We start from the raw sequence: 17,555 nt of genomic DNA, 5'->3' as shown, positions 1-17,555 counted from the left end.
CATACCATGAATGTTTCTGATTATTCTTGTCTTGAGCTACAAATCTTTTGAACTGTATTGTACATCTTTCAAAAAGCCGTACAATTGTTACTGAATGTTTTACCTTTTGATAGATGATCTACCATTCCCCTTGTTACATTGTATATTCCCCATGTTACATTCCCCTTATTACATCTGGGAGGTGAAGTTTAGATACATTTGCAGCTAAAAAACTTGAGATTGTATGATGAAGCTTGTATCATAAAATTTTACATGATCAGGTGAGTTTTGTATCTCACCTTGTGCACGTCCTGCCTTCTCAGTCACCAACTGCAGTCCTAGTCTTGCATTATGTGTCATTCCTTGCATGGGATTTCCTATGCTTGATTTAAAGAAAAAAAGCAATTACACAAAAATTAAAAAGTTACCTTTTCCTTCAGTTACAAACCTTCATCAGCGTAAGCGGCCTGGATACCTACCCTCAGAAGGCCCTTGAACGCATTTGGTATGCCATGTGTTATATGCTGTTCAGTAATGTCAGGAGATTATTCCTATCTTGCAGTTGAAATCCCAGAACCAGCTCAGATTCTGCCTAAAGCCTTTTGGGGAACAGACAGATTATGTACACATGGGGATGAATTTACTGTCCAATTGTCTTGTTGAAGTCATAGTCCTGCTGAAGGACCAGCAAAAGTTGGTGGCCCAGATACTTGTGAAATGGGATTGCAGATATCTCCAAATTACTGTCGAATGATCAAGCGGTGGTACATGTGTCTGTGTATTTGTCAGTGCTTCCCATTTGGGAGGAAATCAGTGTATGGTGGGGGTGATTGGGGTTTTTCCATCTCACCTTTAATGGAAAGAGAGTCTTCACAGCTGCTCATATTCTTTTACTGCATCTCAGTCAAGCATTAGTGTTAGAAGCAACACTTTTGGACAGGGGAGATGCAATTCAGAGTGCTCTCTGGGAAATTCTTTCAGTTGATGGTGTTATAAGCACAAAATGTGAACTGCTCTCAAAACTGTGGGCTGATGTGCTGAACAGAATACATGAGAAAGATGTCTCACTGAGGCAAAGATCAACCAAGGCTCACACAGAATTGGTTTCACAGTTGTAATATGACACGTTTTAAATTGAATAAATTCTGATTTCACTGTAGCTTGTTAAAACTTACACCATCTCATAGTCCTCCAAATCTCTTAATATCTCTTATCAGTATTCTTATTCCACAGCTAGAATAGTTTCAGTATGCCAGGTGAAACATTCTTTACTTGAAAATGCTGATCAAGCTATCTTAAAAACCTAGAAGTATACATGTAAATCTTGAACTATATCTGAAATAATCTAATTCAATTAGTTAAAATGGATTTTGTCCCATGAAACATATAACCTTGATTTCTCTCATTTAGTGCTATTTAAAGGAGAAGTTTCCCTTCAGTCCGCACTGTAAAAACTTGGTAAATGAGAAACAGCACCCCATATGAATATAAAAATATCTTTACAATGCCAGTCTTTTCTTTGTGAAGGATCAAGTAGTATTTGTTTTCCTCAAATAGTGTATGCATACTAGTTTTAGAAAGAACAAAGAGAGCACAAATTGTATGCAAAATCCCCAGCAGGTACTAGAAGTACTTTGTAAGAGACACATTGCAGAGGTGTAAGGCATAGAGTGCATCTGCTATAATGGAGTGACGTGGTGGATACCAATGCCACCTCCCACTTAAAACTAGGAACGTAATACTTTGACTTCAAAGATTTGACCTGATGGGTGACCTTGCTGCATGGTTGTAGGGTGTCTGAGGTATTTCCATGTGTAGCATTTAAAGACTATACTTAACAGGCTGTGGAGTATTATGAAGGACATTTATTGGGATCCTGGGGCTGGGGAAGGTTCGAGTACCTCAAATTGCGAATGCAGTTAAAAAGTTCAACTCTTCAGAGGTCACAAACAAAGCAGATACTTGATGGGCACCTCTCTGTTTGGTGCGGCAACATGTCAATGCTAAAGTAATACACGATAAAACAGGGAAAGGGAGAACTGACTGAGACTCAGTACTTGCTTCATTACCCGAGCTGCAGGCTTACATGCCCTCAGGCTGTGCTGGTGACAGAGGGATCTCATTGCCCAACCTAGCAGCAGGATAATACTTTGATGCATTGTTGTTCCTCATGTGCCACCTACTTCCTCATTTTCTCTGCTTTTACATTTCTGTACTGAAAAGCGTTCCCAGGGTTTAGCACTTTGAAGGAGGCGAGTTATTTGTATGATCTCCTCCGTCTTCGACATGTTTTCCACCTGACCGTCAGCCACAACCCCTGGGAGGTCCTTTCAGTTGTCATTACGGTTGATTTCTGAGTCATCTTGTAACTCGCTCTGAGCGCCACAAGCAGGGCCATGGGGGCCACGGCCACCTCCTGTGGGAACACGGCCCGGGAGCGGGGCGGGACGGGAGGAGGCGGGATGGGACGGGACAGAGCCTGTCCAGGAGGGAGCTTCCCTCCGTCAGCGTCTTCGACCCCTCTCGTGTCTGTCACCTCTGGCCTCTGACGCAGGATGACTGGGGTGTCTTTGCCGGTACGCGGCGGCATTGCACCGTGGCACCGCTTGTCTCCTCAATGAACGCGCGCCGGCCCCGCTTCAGGCTTTGGGAGCCAGCGATAAGCCCTCGCTGGCGTGGGAGGCACTGACCGCCAGCTGGCTGCTGTACTGCGGGACTGCGGACACGCAAGGTGACAGGATAGATGCTACAGCTCTTAATTGCTACTACATCTTCCGTGATCACAGGTAGATGCAGGCAAGTGTGGCATGCCCCTCTGGTTCTGTTTGCCCAGAGGAGCCTGTCTTTGCTGTCTTTGGAGCTGTGTTTTGTTTCCAGAATTTCTTCAAAATTTTCACACGAGTGCTGCTATTTTGTTATGTATTTGTAGTATCTTACTGCTGAAGGAACTGCAGCTAGAAACTGAAGGGCAGGCATGATGTAACCCCTTGCCTTTCTACCATACCTGACACAGCAGACACGAGACGTGAATTGTGAACACTCAACAGCTTCTAGCTGTAAAAGTATGTCAGCTGTCCACCAGACAGTAGATACCTGAGAATATTGGCAGTTATGGAGATGTAACTGAAAAGGTTGTTCCTCTGGTCTGCATAAATGCTTCTCTCAAGTCTTCCCCTGCTTCCCCAAATTCAGTATCATTATTAAATAATTATCAGCATTTTACTCTCCATTCTTGGTTGTCTGAGTTCCATCTGCTGCCAGCAACCATCAAGATCAGGGAAGGCCAGAAAAGAGCATTTGGGGATGAAATAGTCAAGAATATTAAAGATAAATCCATGTTGATTATAACTGCTTGTTCAAATGGCTCATTCAGAATCTGAATGCAAAGAAATTTTGTTCTATGCACAGCCATCAGTACCCCCCTGCTGCTAGGAAAATGTGATTTCCATAAAATATCTGACAGCTTTCACATGTTTATTTTCTAGGGAGTTTGTCATCATTACTGTAAAACCCAAGCCCTGTGTCAGCATGTGGAATGGGAAAAAGACTTATTGTTACACCATGTTCAGCCCTTGGACTGTAATGCTATTTGGACCAGAATTCTGACTTACTTTTAGCAGGAAAACCTTTTCTTTAGGAGTTTCTACTAAAATCAGTGAAGACATTACAGGTATAAAAGGGCATTCAAAACTAATAAAAGTGCTAAGAGCTAGATCTTACAGGACACATGTGAAAGCCCATCGAAATGATTAAGAAGTATGATGTACTGCCATGGGCCCTACAGTTACATGAACTGATCAACATCAATGCCACTCTTCAGTGTTAAGCATTATTCTGCAGGTGGGTATGTATAAAAGGGGGGAAACGTTTTCTTTACATAAAAGTATACTTTATTGATAGTACATAGATGTATTTGCACCAAGGTTTAACAAATTGAATCTCACTTCCAACTACGTTTCAGTTTCTGTAAAGCTTTCCACAGTGTCCCACATGACACCCTTATCTCTAAATTGGAGAGACATGGGTTTGAAGGGGGGCCTATTTGGTGGATAAGGAATTGGCTGGATGGACGCAGCCAGAGTTGTGGTCACTGGCTCTTATGTCTCGGGGGAGGCCAGTGACAAGTGGTGTCCCTCAGGGCTCTGTCTTGGGACCGGTGCTCTTCAATATGTGCATCAATGACACAGACAGTGAGACTGAGTGCGCCCTCAGTGAGTTTGCAAATGACATTAAGCTGAGCAATGCGGTTGATGTGACAGAAGGATGGGATGCCATTCAGAAGAACCTGGAAAAACTTGAGAACTGGGCCCACGAGAATCTCATGAAGACAGTCTGAGAGAGTTATGGTTGTTCAGCCTGGAGAAGGCTTCAGGGAGACTTCATTGTGGCCTTCCAGGACTTAAAAAGGGCTTATAAAAAAGAGGGAGAGTTGCTTTATACATGGGCAAATAGTGATAGGACAAGGGGGAATGGTTTTAAAGTAAAAGAGGAGAGAGTTAGACGAGATGTTAGGAAGAAGTTCTTTACTCAAGAGGGTGATGAGGCACTGGAATAGGTTGCCTAGAGAAGTCGTGGATGCCCCATCCCTGGAACTGTTCAAGGCCAGGTTGGATGGGGACCTAAGCAACCTGATCTAGTTGAAAGTGTCCCCGCCCATGGCAGGGGGATAGTAACAAAATGATTGTTAAGGTTCCTTCCAGCGCAAGCCTTTCTATGATTCTATGTATATATCTAAACTGTGTGAATCAGCCATAATATAGTCTGTCACAGTGTAACGTACAAGGACATTTATTTATCTACTGCTAGAGTACTCCTTTTTATCAGGTCCATTAACCCACATACACACATAATGCTTTATTTAGTATTTCATCTGCATTGATCAACTGTGTCAAATAGATGCCAAAGGATTTCAAAACCACTTTCCCATTAAAATTATTGTAAATGTGATGATTTATAAGTTCTATTTTTGTATCTTTATAAGCAACATGCTGAAGACTACTTGTCAAGGGATTACAATTCAGCAACTATTTTCTGGCATAATCCTACATTTGAGAATTTTTAAGTAGCTTTGTACTTTATTGGAGTCTCTCCTGAAACAGTGGATGAAGTCAGAGTCACTCATCATGTTTGCTTCATTACTAATTGATAAACCAGTGCCTTCAGATGATGCCATTCCATTTAACGAGTTGCTGATGATCCCCATTGACTGCATCTGTATTGAAATCAGGAAAAGAAGTACAATTTGTAACTACACATACAACGAATCTTGAAAATGCTAGTGCAGAAGTCAACTGAGGTGTCACTATGTTGGGATGTGCTACTCCAGATCTTTCACATACTTATTGAAGATATATGTAAAGCTCCTTACATAGAAAAACATTTTTTATCCTTATGGTATCTATACAACCTTTAGACTAGACTGAAATGATTTGATATTTTAGTAATGAATACTGGGGTGTAGCTCCATCTGAGTTTAAGTAGAGGAACCCCTGTTTGGTTATCCTCTTGAAGAATTATAGCAAATCTGTCTTGAGATTTTTTAGCCATTTATTTTAATGAGCTTTGTGAAGAGAAGCTTCTAATGTGAGCATCCACCAGTGCTGCTTAACCTGGTGAACTGTGCAGACTGTGATCACCTCTCAGAGTAGAAGCTTCACAACAGAAGCAAGTTTAGAATTTTTCTGTCTTACAGGACAACACAGCTGCAAAATATGGAATGCATTTGCATTGTTTGCTTAATTTTTGTAATTATGTCCATAGTAAAGAGAGGTCAATACTTCAAAGCTTTCCTTTTTAGTAATTCCTTCAAAGGTGTTTTAGATAAAATAAAGCAAGTAAATATACAAAAAGTGTGTAGTTAATTTAGAGTTTGATGGCTTGCTTCAGCTACAGAATGAAGCAAAGGTCAGGCTTTGAGGTTGAACACTTCTGAATTTTAAGGCCATTTTAACCCAAAACCATTGCTGCATTTGGAAAACAGGGTTTCTATTTGTAGCTCTGAGTGACCCTAATCAGGGATGCATTTTAGAGCAGGGTACAATTCAGTCTATCCTAGTAATAAGCTACTTACCATTTTAAAACTCATATTCCCCACCTGTGTTCATAAAGCTGAAAGGTGATCTACTAGTGTAAGATACTAGTTTGTTAATCACTTTTTGTGGTGAAATGGGCACCTTGGCAGTGTGGCCACTGCAGAGAATGGGCACACAGCCTTCACTGATTTAGCCAAAACTACAAATAAGTTTAGATATGAATGCACAAGAAATGCAAAGATCAGGACTACTAGCTAGTAATGAGAAGACAGAAATGGAAATAACAAAAATACATCCTATAGTTTATATATGATCTGCCAGAATTTGGAATGGAGTTTTGAAATTGTTTTGTGATTGGCACTGGACTTAAGCAATGTCACTGTTGTCTTGGAGAACTTATCCCAGCATAAAATTATTGCCTTAGGAAAGAGCTCTTTTCAGCAGACAGCAGTGATACTTGAATTACTTAGAATGTAAATCCAAATAAAACTGAAAACAATTAAGCATTTATCATGCCCTACCCACATCTCCTCTACTACCCTAGAAAGGTAAAGTGGCTCATATGTGAAGCTGTAGAAGGCTCTAGTCTTTGTACTTGTGTCTTTCTTTCATATATTTAATATTACTAAATATTGCTTGTCAGATATCGAAATCTATAATGCCATTTATGTATGTGCCAATCGATAAACTAAGTCATATCCTTTGACACAAAGGTGCCTGTATCTGTAACAAAGTCCAGTGTTTTTCTGGATCAGAGCCTTCAAGCCCAAGTGGGAGCAGACACTGCCCCCTCCCCAAAGTCAGTCATGCCACATAACTGGTATAAATAAAAGCTACATCAAAAATCTTACCTTTTCTGTTACTTTCTCAACTCCAGTCTTCAGCTCATGCACCATATTGCTGATTTGCTTAGCTTTGCTAAGGCTGTCATCAGGTAGCTCTTGATGGTGCTCAATATGCTGGTTAAAGTGGGAAAGTGGTTCTTTCCAGGCTTGCAAAAGTTTCAGTATCAAGTGAGTTAGTTCTTCTCTCTTATAAATTAAAACCATAAAGCTCTGTTACTTTGCAGTAGATCATATGAATAATGTTAAACAGACTCATTGTGAAATCTCAGCAGGATTAAGATTTATATCTGCAATTCAATAAAGGCCACTCTCTCACTGGTTATTTGCTTATATATAATAACACCCAGAAGTTGTATTTGTCTAGTTTTCAGCTAGCAGGGGTAAGGCCTCATCTCCCTTTGCCATTCCAGGGGACCTTCTGGGCATCTTGAGCGAAGCTCCTCGCTCCATCACGACCAAAACCAAAAATGTTAACATTTGTCTCTGTCTGTCTCTTCCAAGAGGCAAAAGTTTCTCTCAGTGCTGTATCCCCGACTTCACAATTTGCTTTTTCTCTGTCTGAAGAAACTCTTCTAGCTCTTCTTTAAACTAATAACGATTTTTTTCTCTTTGCCATTATGACTGTCTAAACCAATTTGCTGTTCTTTTCCCCTTACCAGTTGAGATAATGACTGTTGTTTCTTTCTCCTGATTGCTTTTTGTACTTTGCAGTGACACTGATTAATTTAACTTCTCTGCCACATACACAGTGTGTGTTCTAAGTTTCCATTCCACAGAGATTGCCACAACAAAATCAAAAGATGTCTGTCTCTCAGTCATTTTGACAAACTACTACTTCAATATCCTTATTAGAACTAATATTATGATCCGAGAATAGATAACCATATGCAGCTTTTAAAATACAACAAACTAATGATTCATATGCAGTACTTCTATGATGTGCACCTGTTTGGGGTCAAAACTTAGCAGCTTCTTCCTTCCATTATTGATGAAGCTCCGGCGACATAAAAGCCTCTCTGCCTATCTCCAGCCCGAAGGGAATCATCACAGTGTGATGAATTTGGGTGTTCCGACGGGACGGGAGGTATTTTCCCCTTTCTTCAGAAGAGAGAAAGGAGGCAGTGTGACCCGCGGAGTCCTCTTCCAGCCCCTCAAGCCCCGTTGTATCCCTTTCCGCCCTGTCTCTGCCCGCCGCCGCCGCCGCCGCCTTCCCCCCTTACCGGGATTTTTTGGGCGTATTCTTTGCCGTTGGGGGTCAGCATCCCCGACGTGTGGCACTTCCGAGCGGGCTTTCCCAGCTCGTTGTCACGGGGAGGAAAGTGTTTTTCCTACGGGGGAAGAAAATGTAAACATATACCGAGACTACCACCACTGCCCTCCATCCCCCCATCTCCCCCCCCCATCCGCCCCACCGGCAGCCGCTCCCAGGGCGGTGCAGCCCCGCTCCGCGGCAGAGGGACCGGCCTGGCACTCACTAGCTCGGCGTAGAGCGTCGTAGAGAGGCTGTGGATCCTGCCCGAGTGCCGGATCACCCGGTCGAAGAGATCGGCCACGGTCAGAAGGTGGCAGCCGGAGTCCCCCGGGCCGCAGACCAGCAGCCACAGCAGCGCCAGCGCCGCGACGGCACCTGCGAAGAGCGTGTCGGCTTCGGGAAGTGCGGGCTGTCGGGATGTACAGCCAGCCCGCCCGCCCCCGGCCTCCCGGCCCCGCCGCCCTCACCTGCTCGCCCCGCCGCCCGGGCGGGGGCCATGGCGCTGCGGAGCCCGCTGCCCGGCACGGAGCTGCTGGGATCGGCCGGCGCTGGCGAATCCCCTGCATCCCCTATATATGCCGGCATCTCCCGATGGTGACGGGTTCCTCCCTGACGTTCGCAGCCCGCAGTCACCGTGAGCAAGCCGCCCGGAGCGGGACTCCCGGCTCGGCGGGCGGGCGGGAGCGTCCCTCACACCGACAGGACAGACTCCCCCCGGCAACCCGCCGGACGCGACAGAAATGGGACTCCCGGGCTCTGTGGTGCAGCTGCTGCCGACCCTCGCAGCCGCCCGCCCGCCGCCGGTCCAGGGCTGCCGTGGATGGGTGTCACAGCCTCACCGTGGGCAGAGCGGGGGGGGCTCCCCAGGTCCGTACCAGCGGGCCCACGGCCGTCGGAGGGGGTAAACGTGGGAGAAATGAGCCCAGGCAAATAAACTGGTCGTGTCCCTGGTAGCAAGGGGTTTATAAAAGGGCAGCAATGAGCAAAATGAGGGGGACGAGAGAACCCTGGTCTGATCACATCCATCTCTTAGCCAGCTTTTCTAATGACACGGTAGAAATCAGATCTGCTTTTCCTGCTTCCTTGCAGGTGATCAGAGGTATCAACACTGAAGATGTGATAGCTGATGACCGCATGTTTGGTGGTCCAAGTGTGCCTGAGAATGGTTGTTCACATATGGCTAAAAGGTTCAGGGAGTAACACAGCAAAGGGCTCCAATCAGGACCCCTAAAGGGGTGCAAGTGCTGTGGACTTGGTTGCTGTCCTCTATTTCTGGGCATGAGATCCCAAGCAGCCCTACAGGACATATAACAGAAGTTGAGATGTTGCTCATGAGGAAAATTAGTCAGCTCTGCCCTTGTTGGGGTCTTTCACTGCCAGAGGAGCAGTTTGCTGAGAAATGAGGATACATGTGACATGAAATTGTTGTCATCTCTTCCCAGCCATTATGCTAGAGTCATGTATCTGTTTTCTAGCCCCTGAATCCTGATTTCATTTATGGACCATATGTCCACCAGAATGATAATGATCATCCCTCTCCCTGACCTTTTAAGGACAACTGGATAACTAGGACTCATTCTGGAGGTGTTAGACATGAGTTTGACTAGCTTTCAGACAAGGAGAAATGGAACTTGGTCACTTATATGCTGTGTGGATGCTAAAAAAATTGGTAGACAACAAGTAGAGGTAGCTACTTCTCTAGTCAAATCTTAAAAGTAATTGTCATCTGCCACTGCATTTGGCATGAAGTCAAGTGGCATTTCCAAAGGATTCACATTTTGGAAGGTTGATGGCACAATGGGTCTATAAGATACTTTTAAACTCTCATGTTTTAGAATTTCTAAAATTAGTTTTAAAAACAGTTAATTAAGATGTACTTAATGATCTACCCTATTCAGTAGAGGTTGTTCTCATTTTCTTACCTCTGCAGTATCTGTAATGAATAAAACAACGCAGTTAATTTCAAGGGTTAGTGCTGTTGAACTAGCTCTTAATGGGGACTATAGAGTCAGCCTTAGCAATAGCTCTGAGCTCTTTGGTAGCTGATAAAATACTTCTGGCTTGTGGTCCAGGTGAAAACTTGGAATATTAGTATTATTTTGGGTAACTGTCAGAAAATGAGCAATCATGCATATGATGGGACCTGAAAAACGTTGGTAGTGTGCATATGGGAACACCTAGATCAATGACTTTATTAGTCAATAGCCATTTTCTTTTGGTTTTCACAGGCCTTAGACAAATCCTGACATATGCAAATCCTACCCAGGAAAAGGTTCTTTAAAATGTTAAGAAAATTTTTGAGTTTTGAAGGAGCTGTGAACTTGCAGTGTGGAAAACGTAAATTACTTGAACAGCAAAAAATACAGTATAGCTTAGAGGAAAGAATCCACAGTAAATTAGCAAATTTTTTTAAGGTTTCAGTTTCTATAATGTTGTTTTCTTAATGAAAGATATAGCAATGTTTAAAAATTGTTTTTACTAGCTCTTCACTGATATTTTAAGCTTGTAGATGTCACCGAACATGAAGAAGTCACATGCATTTCAGAATTCAACACGATCCTGAAAACTAGTGAAATGTCCTGAAGAAAGTAGAGTGCAGTTCAGTAAAAAAAAAAAAAAAAAAAAAAGTACTATATTTAGACAGAAGCTTAGACTGCCCAAATTGTATTTGGGACAAGGGAGCAGTCAAACAGAAGGGGATCATGATTTGTACAAAATAACAAGCTAAACCTCTATCAGTAGTGTCTTACTGTTGCTTTGCATTATTCATTTATTAATTTGTTTTGCAGTCGGAGTTATGTCCTCTGAAATGCTGTCTGTGAGACATGTGAAAGTGTTTGGCTGCCACACATTGCATTGTAAGGTCTCCACTAGAATACTGTGTTCAGTGCTGCACATCCCATTTCAAGAGAGACATGAACCAACTGGAAAGATTCAAGGGGTGAAAAGCAAGAATGATGACAGGTTAAAACCCCCCCTGGCCTGCAAGTAAAGACTGAAGTAAGTGTGGGTTTTTGTCTGTCAGGGAAAGACAAGGCAAGGATACAGTTTTCAGGTGTGCATAAGGTAGCAGCAAAGAGAAAGGGAATCAATTATTCACCTAATTAATGTTGGATACAAGATACAATCAGAAATTAAACTGCAAGGACATTTAAATCAGACATTTGAAAGAACTTCTGCGTTCTAATGGTTAGGAGATGTTACAGACTGGAACAGACTGCTAGGGACACTATGAAAGCTCCATCATTATCTAACCTATCTTATAAACTCTGTAGGAGTTTTCAGTCAGCAGTGGTATTCATCCCATGGTGGGCAGAAGGGTGAGTGGGCAATATCAGACCTCTCTCCCTTCCAGCCTGCAAAGATTTATAGTGCAAGATCAACTGGAGTTCATTATGTATTCAAAAATCACTCCTAAATTTACATCATGAAGAAGTAAAAGCTGAAATGAAGAGATTTGTTTCAGCCAGATACTGCCCACTATTGATTTGCCCTTTTCCTATAACATAACATAGCAACAGGCACATTTTATTGTTCAAGAAGGGACATGTCACATACTTTTGCTCTAGAAGTTGATGATATGAGCTCTTGAATAAAATAGTATGGAAATTAGGTAACCTGGATCTTAAAAAGGAAATGAAAAAAGAGTTGACTATCCACTTAAAGGAGTCAACCACTTCCCGAAGGCTGGGTCTCAGTTCTGTGGTTTTTCTGAGTTCTGTATACAAAACCGCTTCATGTAGAAGTGTTTGGCTCTTCTCTTCTCAGTTCTAACTTCTCAGCTCTTCTCTCTCTTCTCTCAATTTTTGTCCAATTTGACCAATTTGTGTCTTCCACCCTGCATTTATATGATAATCAATAAACTTATATCTTTATATCTTTTTTCTTCTCCTTCCTCTCTTCAAAATATAAACATTCTTTAGTCCCTTCATCTTAAAACAGTAGTCCTTGACTCCATTTGTCACTCTGGGCAAAATCCTTCAAAATTCTGCCTCTCATTTAGTAACTTTTCACTTCCTGAGAAGTTGTTTACATTCATCAAATGGATTTTTTTTCCTCCTTTTTATGCTCTTTTAGTCATATTTCTCTGTTTCAATCTTCACTAAATATGCTTTTGTTTATATCTATGATGACTTTTTATAATCAAAGCTCCTCATTGTCATCTCCTACAAAGCCTCCTGCTTTCCTTGTCCTCTCTTGGGTTCTACAACCATACAATTTACTTTTTCTCCTGATGTTTCTCTAATTCCTTACACAGAGAACACTCCATGTCTCTTCTCCAGGTTTATGTGAAGACTTTACAGGAGTTTGTCTCACGTTTTACAATCTCATCAGTGAAATCAAAAATTCAGCTACTGCTTCTTGCTGTCACTTGGAGGACTGCCTTCCAGCTCCAAATTGGTCTCCTTATGTCAAAATATCTCACACTGCCTCTTCAGCATGCGTTTTTAGGTGCATCTTGTCTTTCAGCTCAAATATAAAAGAGCTAAAGGAGATCACAGCTCTTCTTTTCATATATATATATTTATTTTTCTCTCTAAAAATATTTTATTCTGATTCTCTGTGTACCTCAGAGAGCTTGAACTGAAGATATGCATGTGTTTGGCATGTACGCTGCTGAGTGATTGCCTCAGATCCATGGCATTCCTGAAAAGGAGTTTGGTTGATGATGGGCCTCTGCTGGAGTTGGAAGCTGGAGTTGCTTCATGCATTCATCATGTTAATTTGGCAAAGGTGGTTCAACAGAATAAAATGTAGCATCCTTAGCTCTCCTTCCGTGGTTCCACTTTGTTCTCTCCTGTGTTCTCTTGCTTATGTCTTTACTCTGACCTAGGGAATACCATCTATAAAAGATAAAAGATCATTTTCAGCACTCTGGAAAACTAGGCATTGAAATTAGAATATGCCCTGAGGAGGCCTGGGCCTTTATGGGACTAATTTCTCAAGGGAAGGATCTTGTCATACTTCATTTGCAAAACACTAAAGAAAAATGGGTGTTCAGGGCATGCAATTCTCTTCCAGTCGTTCACGATATGATTTCTCTCCCCTAATTTTAGGCATCCAGAGTTTAGAAATGGATACTTTCTGAGGTTCATCTGGAGATAGTTGCCCGTCACTAATTTCTAATGGTGCCTGGTTTTACCTGTTGGTTGTCAGGGGAGTTTAGGGTGATGAGTATAGGCTGAATTAGGGCAGAGGAATCTCATTTTCTGTTTGCAAATGTAGTCTGGGAGCTGATGTAGCATGTGCTTGACACTTCAAATAGAGCAGGTGTGTTGCTTCTCTTGCTATTCCTCTACTGAACAGCCGATTACAGATGTTGCATGTTTGCCTCCTTTGGGGCTACAGAGATGTCAGGAAAACATCCTCCTTACTATTTGTGACTGTGATTGTAACACACAAGTGAGAAACATGCTTTTGAGAAGTCTGCTCTATTCTGGGCCTCTGGAGAAGATTAATTCCTTAGCTGATCTGCTGACTACTCCTCAGAATGAACATTTATGCTATTTTAGGGGATATTTGTATGCACATAAAGTAAAACTGAAGATATAGACCCAGTTACAAATTCAGATAATTTAAGTTTTGGAACCCTTCATTATTATTATAATGTATTATTATATGTCCTGCTAAAGAGGTAGAATCAGTTGTGTAAAGACAGATTGGGGTCTATGTGGAGTGCCTGAGCAAAAAATTGCCATGTTGAAGAGATATTACTGTAAGTCAATGATTTTCACCATACTAAGCATCACACAAGTCAAGTGGGAAAATCAATGTCTCAATGTTTTATTTATGAAGTGATGTTTCTTTTGGATATTGTTTCAATTTATTTTTTAAGAGGAGAGCATTTCTGTTCTCATCTCTGTTGGCTACAGTGGACTTGCTTATATATGTGAATTTAGTTCTATCTGATAGAAGGTTTACTTAATATTGATTTGGAAGGACTCATCCGGTCACTGGGAAAAGTAAGTTCTATGAAAACAATGATCTTCACTAAAACTTGAAAGGGTAATATACCTTATGAGATCTTAACTTTACATTTATAAGGTTTTGTATATTTCAGTTTTGCAATTAGCCTTGAATGTGGCCTGGAGAAACAAACCACCAGATTTGATCATGAAGGGTAAAATCCATAATTAAAATATTTAATACTATTTAGACAATGAAACTTCAGGAGAAAATAAGTTCTGCACTGTTGGATGTTCAATTCCATTGAAGAATGCACTTACTTATAAATGTAAAGTATTTCTAAAATATAAAAAAATTGTTTTAAAAAAGAGAAAGGCCTGATTGAGTCCTACTATTTGAATATTTACAGATGTTCTTACTGTCTTAAAAATTCCAAGAGAGGTGAAATGTCATATTTTACCAGCTACAGATTTTGTGAAATGCTTCAATTTTCCTCTAAACCACTATAAAGGAAGCCAGTCTTCTCAAAAGAAGCTGCACCCTAAATATAAAAGTGCCTCATCATCCTTTCTACTCCTTAGAGTGTCCATATAGGATAGTCTATATAGTGCCTCTGATGTGCTGTAACAATACTAAATATTTCAAGCTTGGCTATATTTGTCCTGATAAGAAATGTGTCACTGCTGTGTCAACAGGATCAGTAGTAATATAATAAATAGATGTGTTAAATTTTAGAGGAGATGGGCTTATATTTGGAACAACCTTCTTTGTAGAAAAAGATAAAATTATTTATTTAATGTTTGTAAGTGCATCAAACAAAAATACATTCTTTAGCTCATGATCAGGAATTGCCTGGAGATAAATTTCAGGCAAAGTCATTACCCTAGTTCTGAGCAATTTCAAGGCGATGTCCTAGTGCCCACTCAAATCTCTAATTGGCTTTGTCTGACTTTAATAAACACAGGGTTAGACCATCGTGCTGGTATAGCTCCACTAACTTGAGTGGATTTACTGTTGGTTCATAGTAATGTCATAGAGATGGGCTTCAGGTCCTGAGTGTGTATTATTGATAGCATGCACAGTTGAAAATGAACTGCCACCCCCAGCGTTAATTCTGTAGTATCCATTTGGAAAAAATACATGGTGTGTCCTCTGTTTAGGAAATCAAATTATTTAGAACACTTAGTGAAGTAGGGAAGAAGACACTAGCACTATCCACAGATTTTAAATTATGCTTCATTTAAATTGTGACTTCCTATCTACCACCATATTGAAGTCAACTTTGTAGAAGAGAAACATGACAGAAGTACCAAAGGTCAAAAGTTTTTATGAGTGTAGTATGGATATAAGCATTTAGCATCTGGCTGGTGTTAGATGTTCCCAAACTCTGTCTTCCCCATTGGTATAATAATATTTTACAGCATAGAATAGTTGGCAAGATCTCAAGCTTTGCTTTTTCGTAGCAGGACTCATAGGCAAAACAACATAAGTATGTAAGTCCTCCATTTTGTCAAATACTTCGTATGGCACTTTCTGCTGCATTCTTTTCATATTCTCAAATATTATCAAGGCAGTTGTTATTATAAAATGCTCCTTGCTGCAGTTGAAAACACTAATTATGCTATGGAATCTTTCTTTGCTCTCATTGTGCATGAAAGCTAATAACTTTAATGACATGACTGGTGTTTTTTCTCATGGTTTCCACTTTGGTTTATTCAAATGAATAAGCAGCTATTGAATTTTGGTTTTCTCCTGTTGTTCACTGTGTGCTCTCATGCCTTATTTACTAACTACTGTTCAAACCTCTTCTGAATACATAATCATTTTCCTTTTGGATTCTCTCTATTGCTCTCAAATATATGTCTGCTTGCAAACATTAATTAATTTATTATCCCAGCATATTCCTGAGGTGAAGGGATGCTATCATACCCATTTTGCAGATAAGTGAAGAGGCACAGTGAAATTACATACTCATTTGGATAGTCAATTGCAAAGGATATGAATAGTACTTGAGGAATAGCCTCACATCAGATTATGAGAAGCTTCAGATAGAAGTAGTATCTTTACTGAATTCAGATATAAAAGTCTTTTGTTTAGGTTCCAGCTCTGGTCTTCTGAAGATACTTCCCTCACCACATCCATAGATTCTAGTTTTCCTGTCCGCCTCATTAATCCCTAATCATCATTCCCTTTCTTGCATCAGACTTTTTACTCCTTTCTATGTGCTTTCTCACTAGTCAGGCCTGAAGCTTCACAGAACATACCTGGAGCTTGGAGGGACAAATTCAGGTCCCGCTCTCCTCTACCTGTGTTTCCCAAACTGCCCCACACGGGACTGGTCCATATCCTCTCTGTATTTGAATTGGGCAAATTCTTCTTCCAGGGTTTCAGAGCCCAGCATGGAAGCAGAGGCAATGCAGATGAAATGTTGCATACTCTGAATTCAAGTGTCATGGCCAAGATCTTTAATCCCCTGGTGGTTTAGAGCTGCATTATCTCTGGGAGGAAGGATGCTGAGTGCAGGTGGGATCACTCGGAAAGTTTGCAGCTAATTTCAACCCTTTGGAAAAGGAAAACCCTACATTTATGCAGAGGGTTTTCCTTTTCCAAAAGGTTACAATTTAACCATATGAGGGTTAATTTGCATAAGAATAAAAACTATCTATCCCAGCTTATAGTTTACAACTGCCCTGTACTGGCTTCTGTGAAACAAATTCTGTTCCCTTAACTCAAAAGCTTTTCTATTCCCTGCTCACCACACCAGCAGTACTCAGGGGTCAGGGGGGACAGAGAACCAGATCCCACACTCCTAGGAAATACTAACAGTATGCAGTACCCCAGTTAGGGGTTAGGAGGTGGGTTTTGATCATTTACAGATGAAAGAAACACTGACTAGAGAAGTGACTATTCCAAGGTGGTGCAAGGGCTTTTCCTGGCAAGGAATAAACTCCTTGCCTTTCAGTTCCTGTGCTCTAACCTCAGAAATCCTTCCCTATACAGACTAGGTGCTCTGTGCTGAGATAGGACTGGGGCACATGCTTCTGATATTTATGTTACAATAAATATTGTATAAAGTGACAAATTATTCAGAATCAGAAAAGACAAATTGCTCCTTCTTGTTCCCTTAATGCTGTTTTTCTATAGGGTTTTTTTGTGTGTCTTTCCAAATCACTGACTTGTACTTGCATTTATATTCACATGCTTATGGCCTTTATTCTTGTGTCATTCCGTGGCTGCAGCCATGTGACAGCATAACGATAGCGAGAAAGCCTGCAGGTTTTCTTACCAAACTGCTGCAAACCATTTAGTAGATTGGAATTAGTGGCTAACCTTCCACTTTCTTATGTAAGATGATGAACATAGATTATTTATAGAGGCTGCTGTCTCTAAATTTATTTACCATCACATGGAATGTGTGTCTGTCTTTCACGTGTCTCTGTCAAACTCCTTGGAAAAAATACTACCAAATGTTAAGTACCCACTGGTCCCTGTTGTGCGTTGTAATTGACAAGGATGAAATATGACATACTTATAATAAAA

General features: G+C 41.1%; 1 protein-coding gene across 1 annotated transcript; it reads right to left on the bottom strand.

Moving 5' to 3' along the window:
- Positions 1–4,646: 4,646 nt before the first annotated feature.
- On the bottom strand, positions 4,647–8,781 carry LOC113995994 (prolactin-like). The gene is made up of 5 exons (XM_027736577.2): positions 8,576–8,781; positions 8,332–8,483; positions 8,077–8,184; positions 6,863–7,042; positions 4,647–5,191 (listed from the first exon to the last, which is right to left on the bottom strand). Exons 1-5 carry the CDS (start codon positions 8,691–8,693, stop codon positions 4,997–4,999), a joined length of 753 nt encoding a protein of 250 aa, XP_027592378.1. The 5' UTR covers positions 8,694–8,781; the 3' UTR covers positions 4,647–4,996.
- Between the last annotated feature and the right edge of the window lie 8,774 nt (positions 8,782–17,555).

This window comes from Pipra filicauda, unplaced genomic scaffold, assembly GCF_003945595.2.
Source record: "Pipra filicauda isolate LSUMZ 115617 unplaced genomic scaffold, ASM394559v2 scaffold672_size169183_pilon, whole genome shotgun sequence".
NCBI lineage: Eukaryota > Metazoa > Chordata > Aves > Passeriformes > Pipridae > Pipra > Pipra filicauda.
This window is presented reverse-complemented; position numbering and strand designations above follow the sequence as displayed.

What these genes read in the sequence shown, in the direction of transcription:
- LOC113995994 (XM_027736577.2), bottom strand. Translation starts at nt 8,693, where the DNA reads ATGCCGGCATATATAGGGGATGCAGGGGATTCGCCAGCGCCGGCCGAT. An exon ending in CGACGCTCTACGCCGAGCTA is followed by an intron (nt 8,185 to 8,331) that starts GTGAGTGCCAGG and finishes CTTCCCCCGTAG; the next exon opens with GAAAAACACTTTCCTCCCCG. An exon ending in TTGAGAAAGTAACAGAAAAG is followed by an intron (nt 5,192 to 6,862) that starts GTAAGATTTTTG and finishes ATTTCAATACAG; the next exon opens with ATGCAGTCAATGGGGATCAT.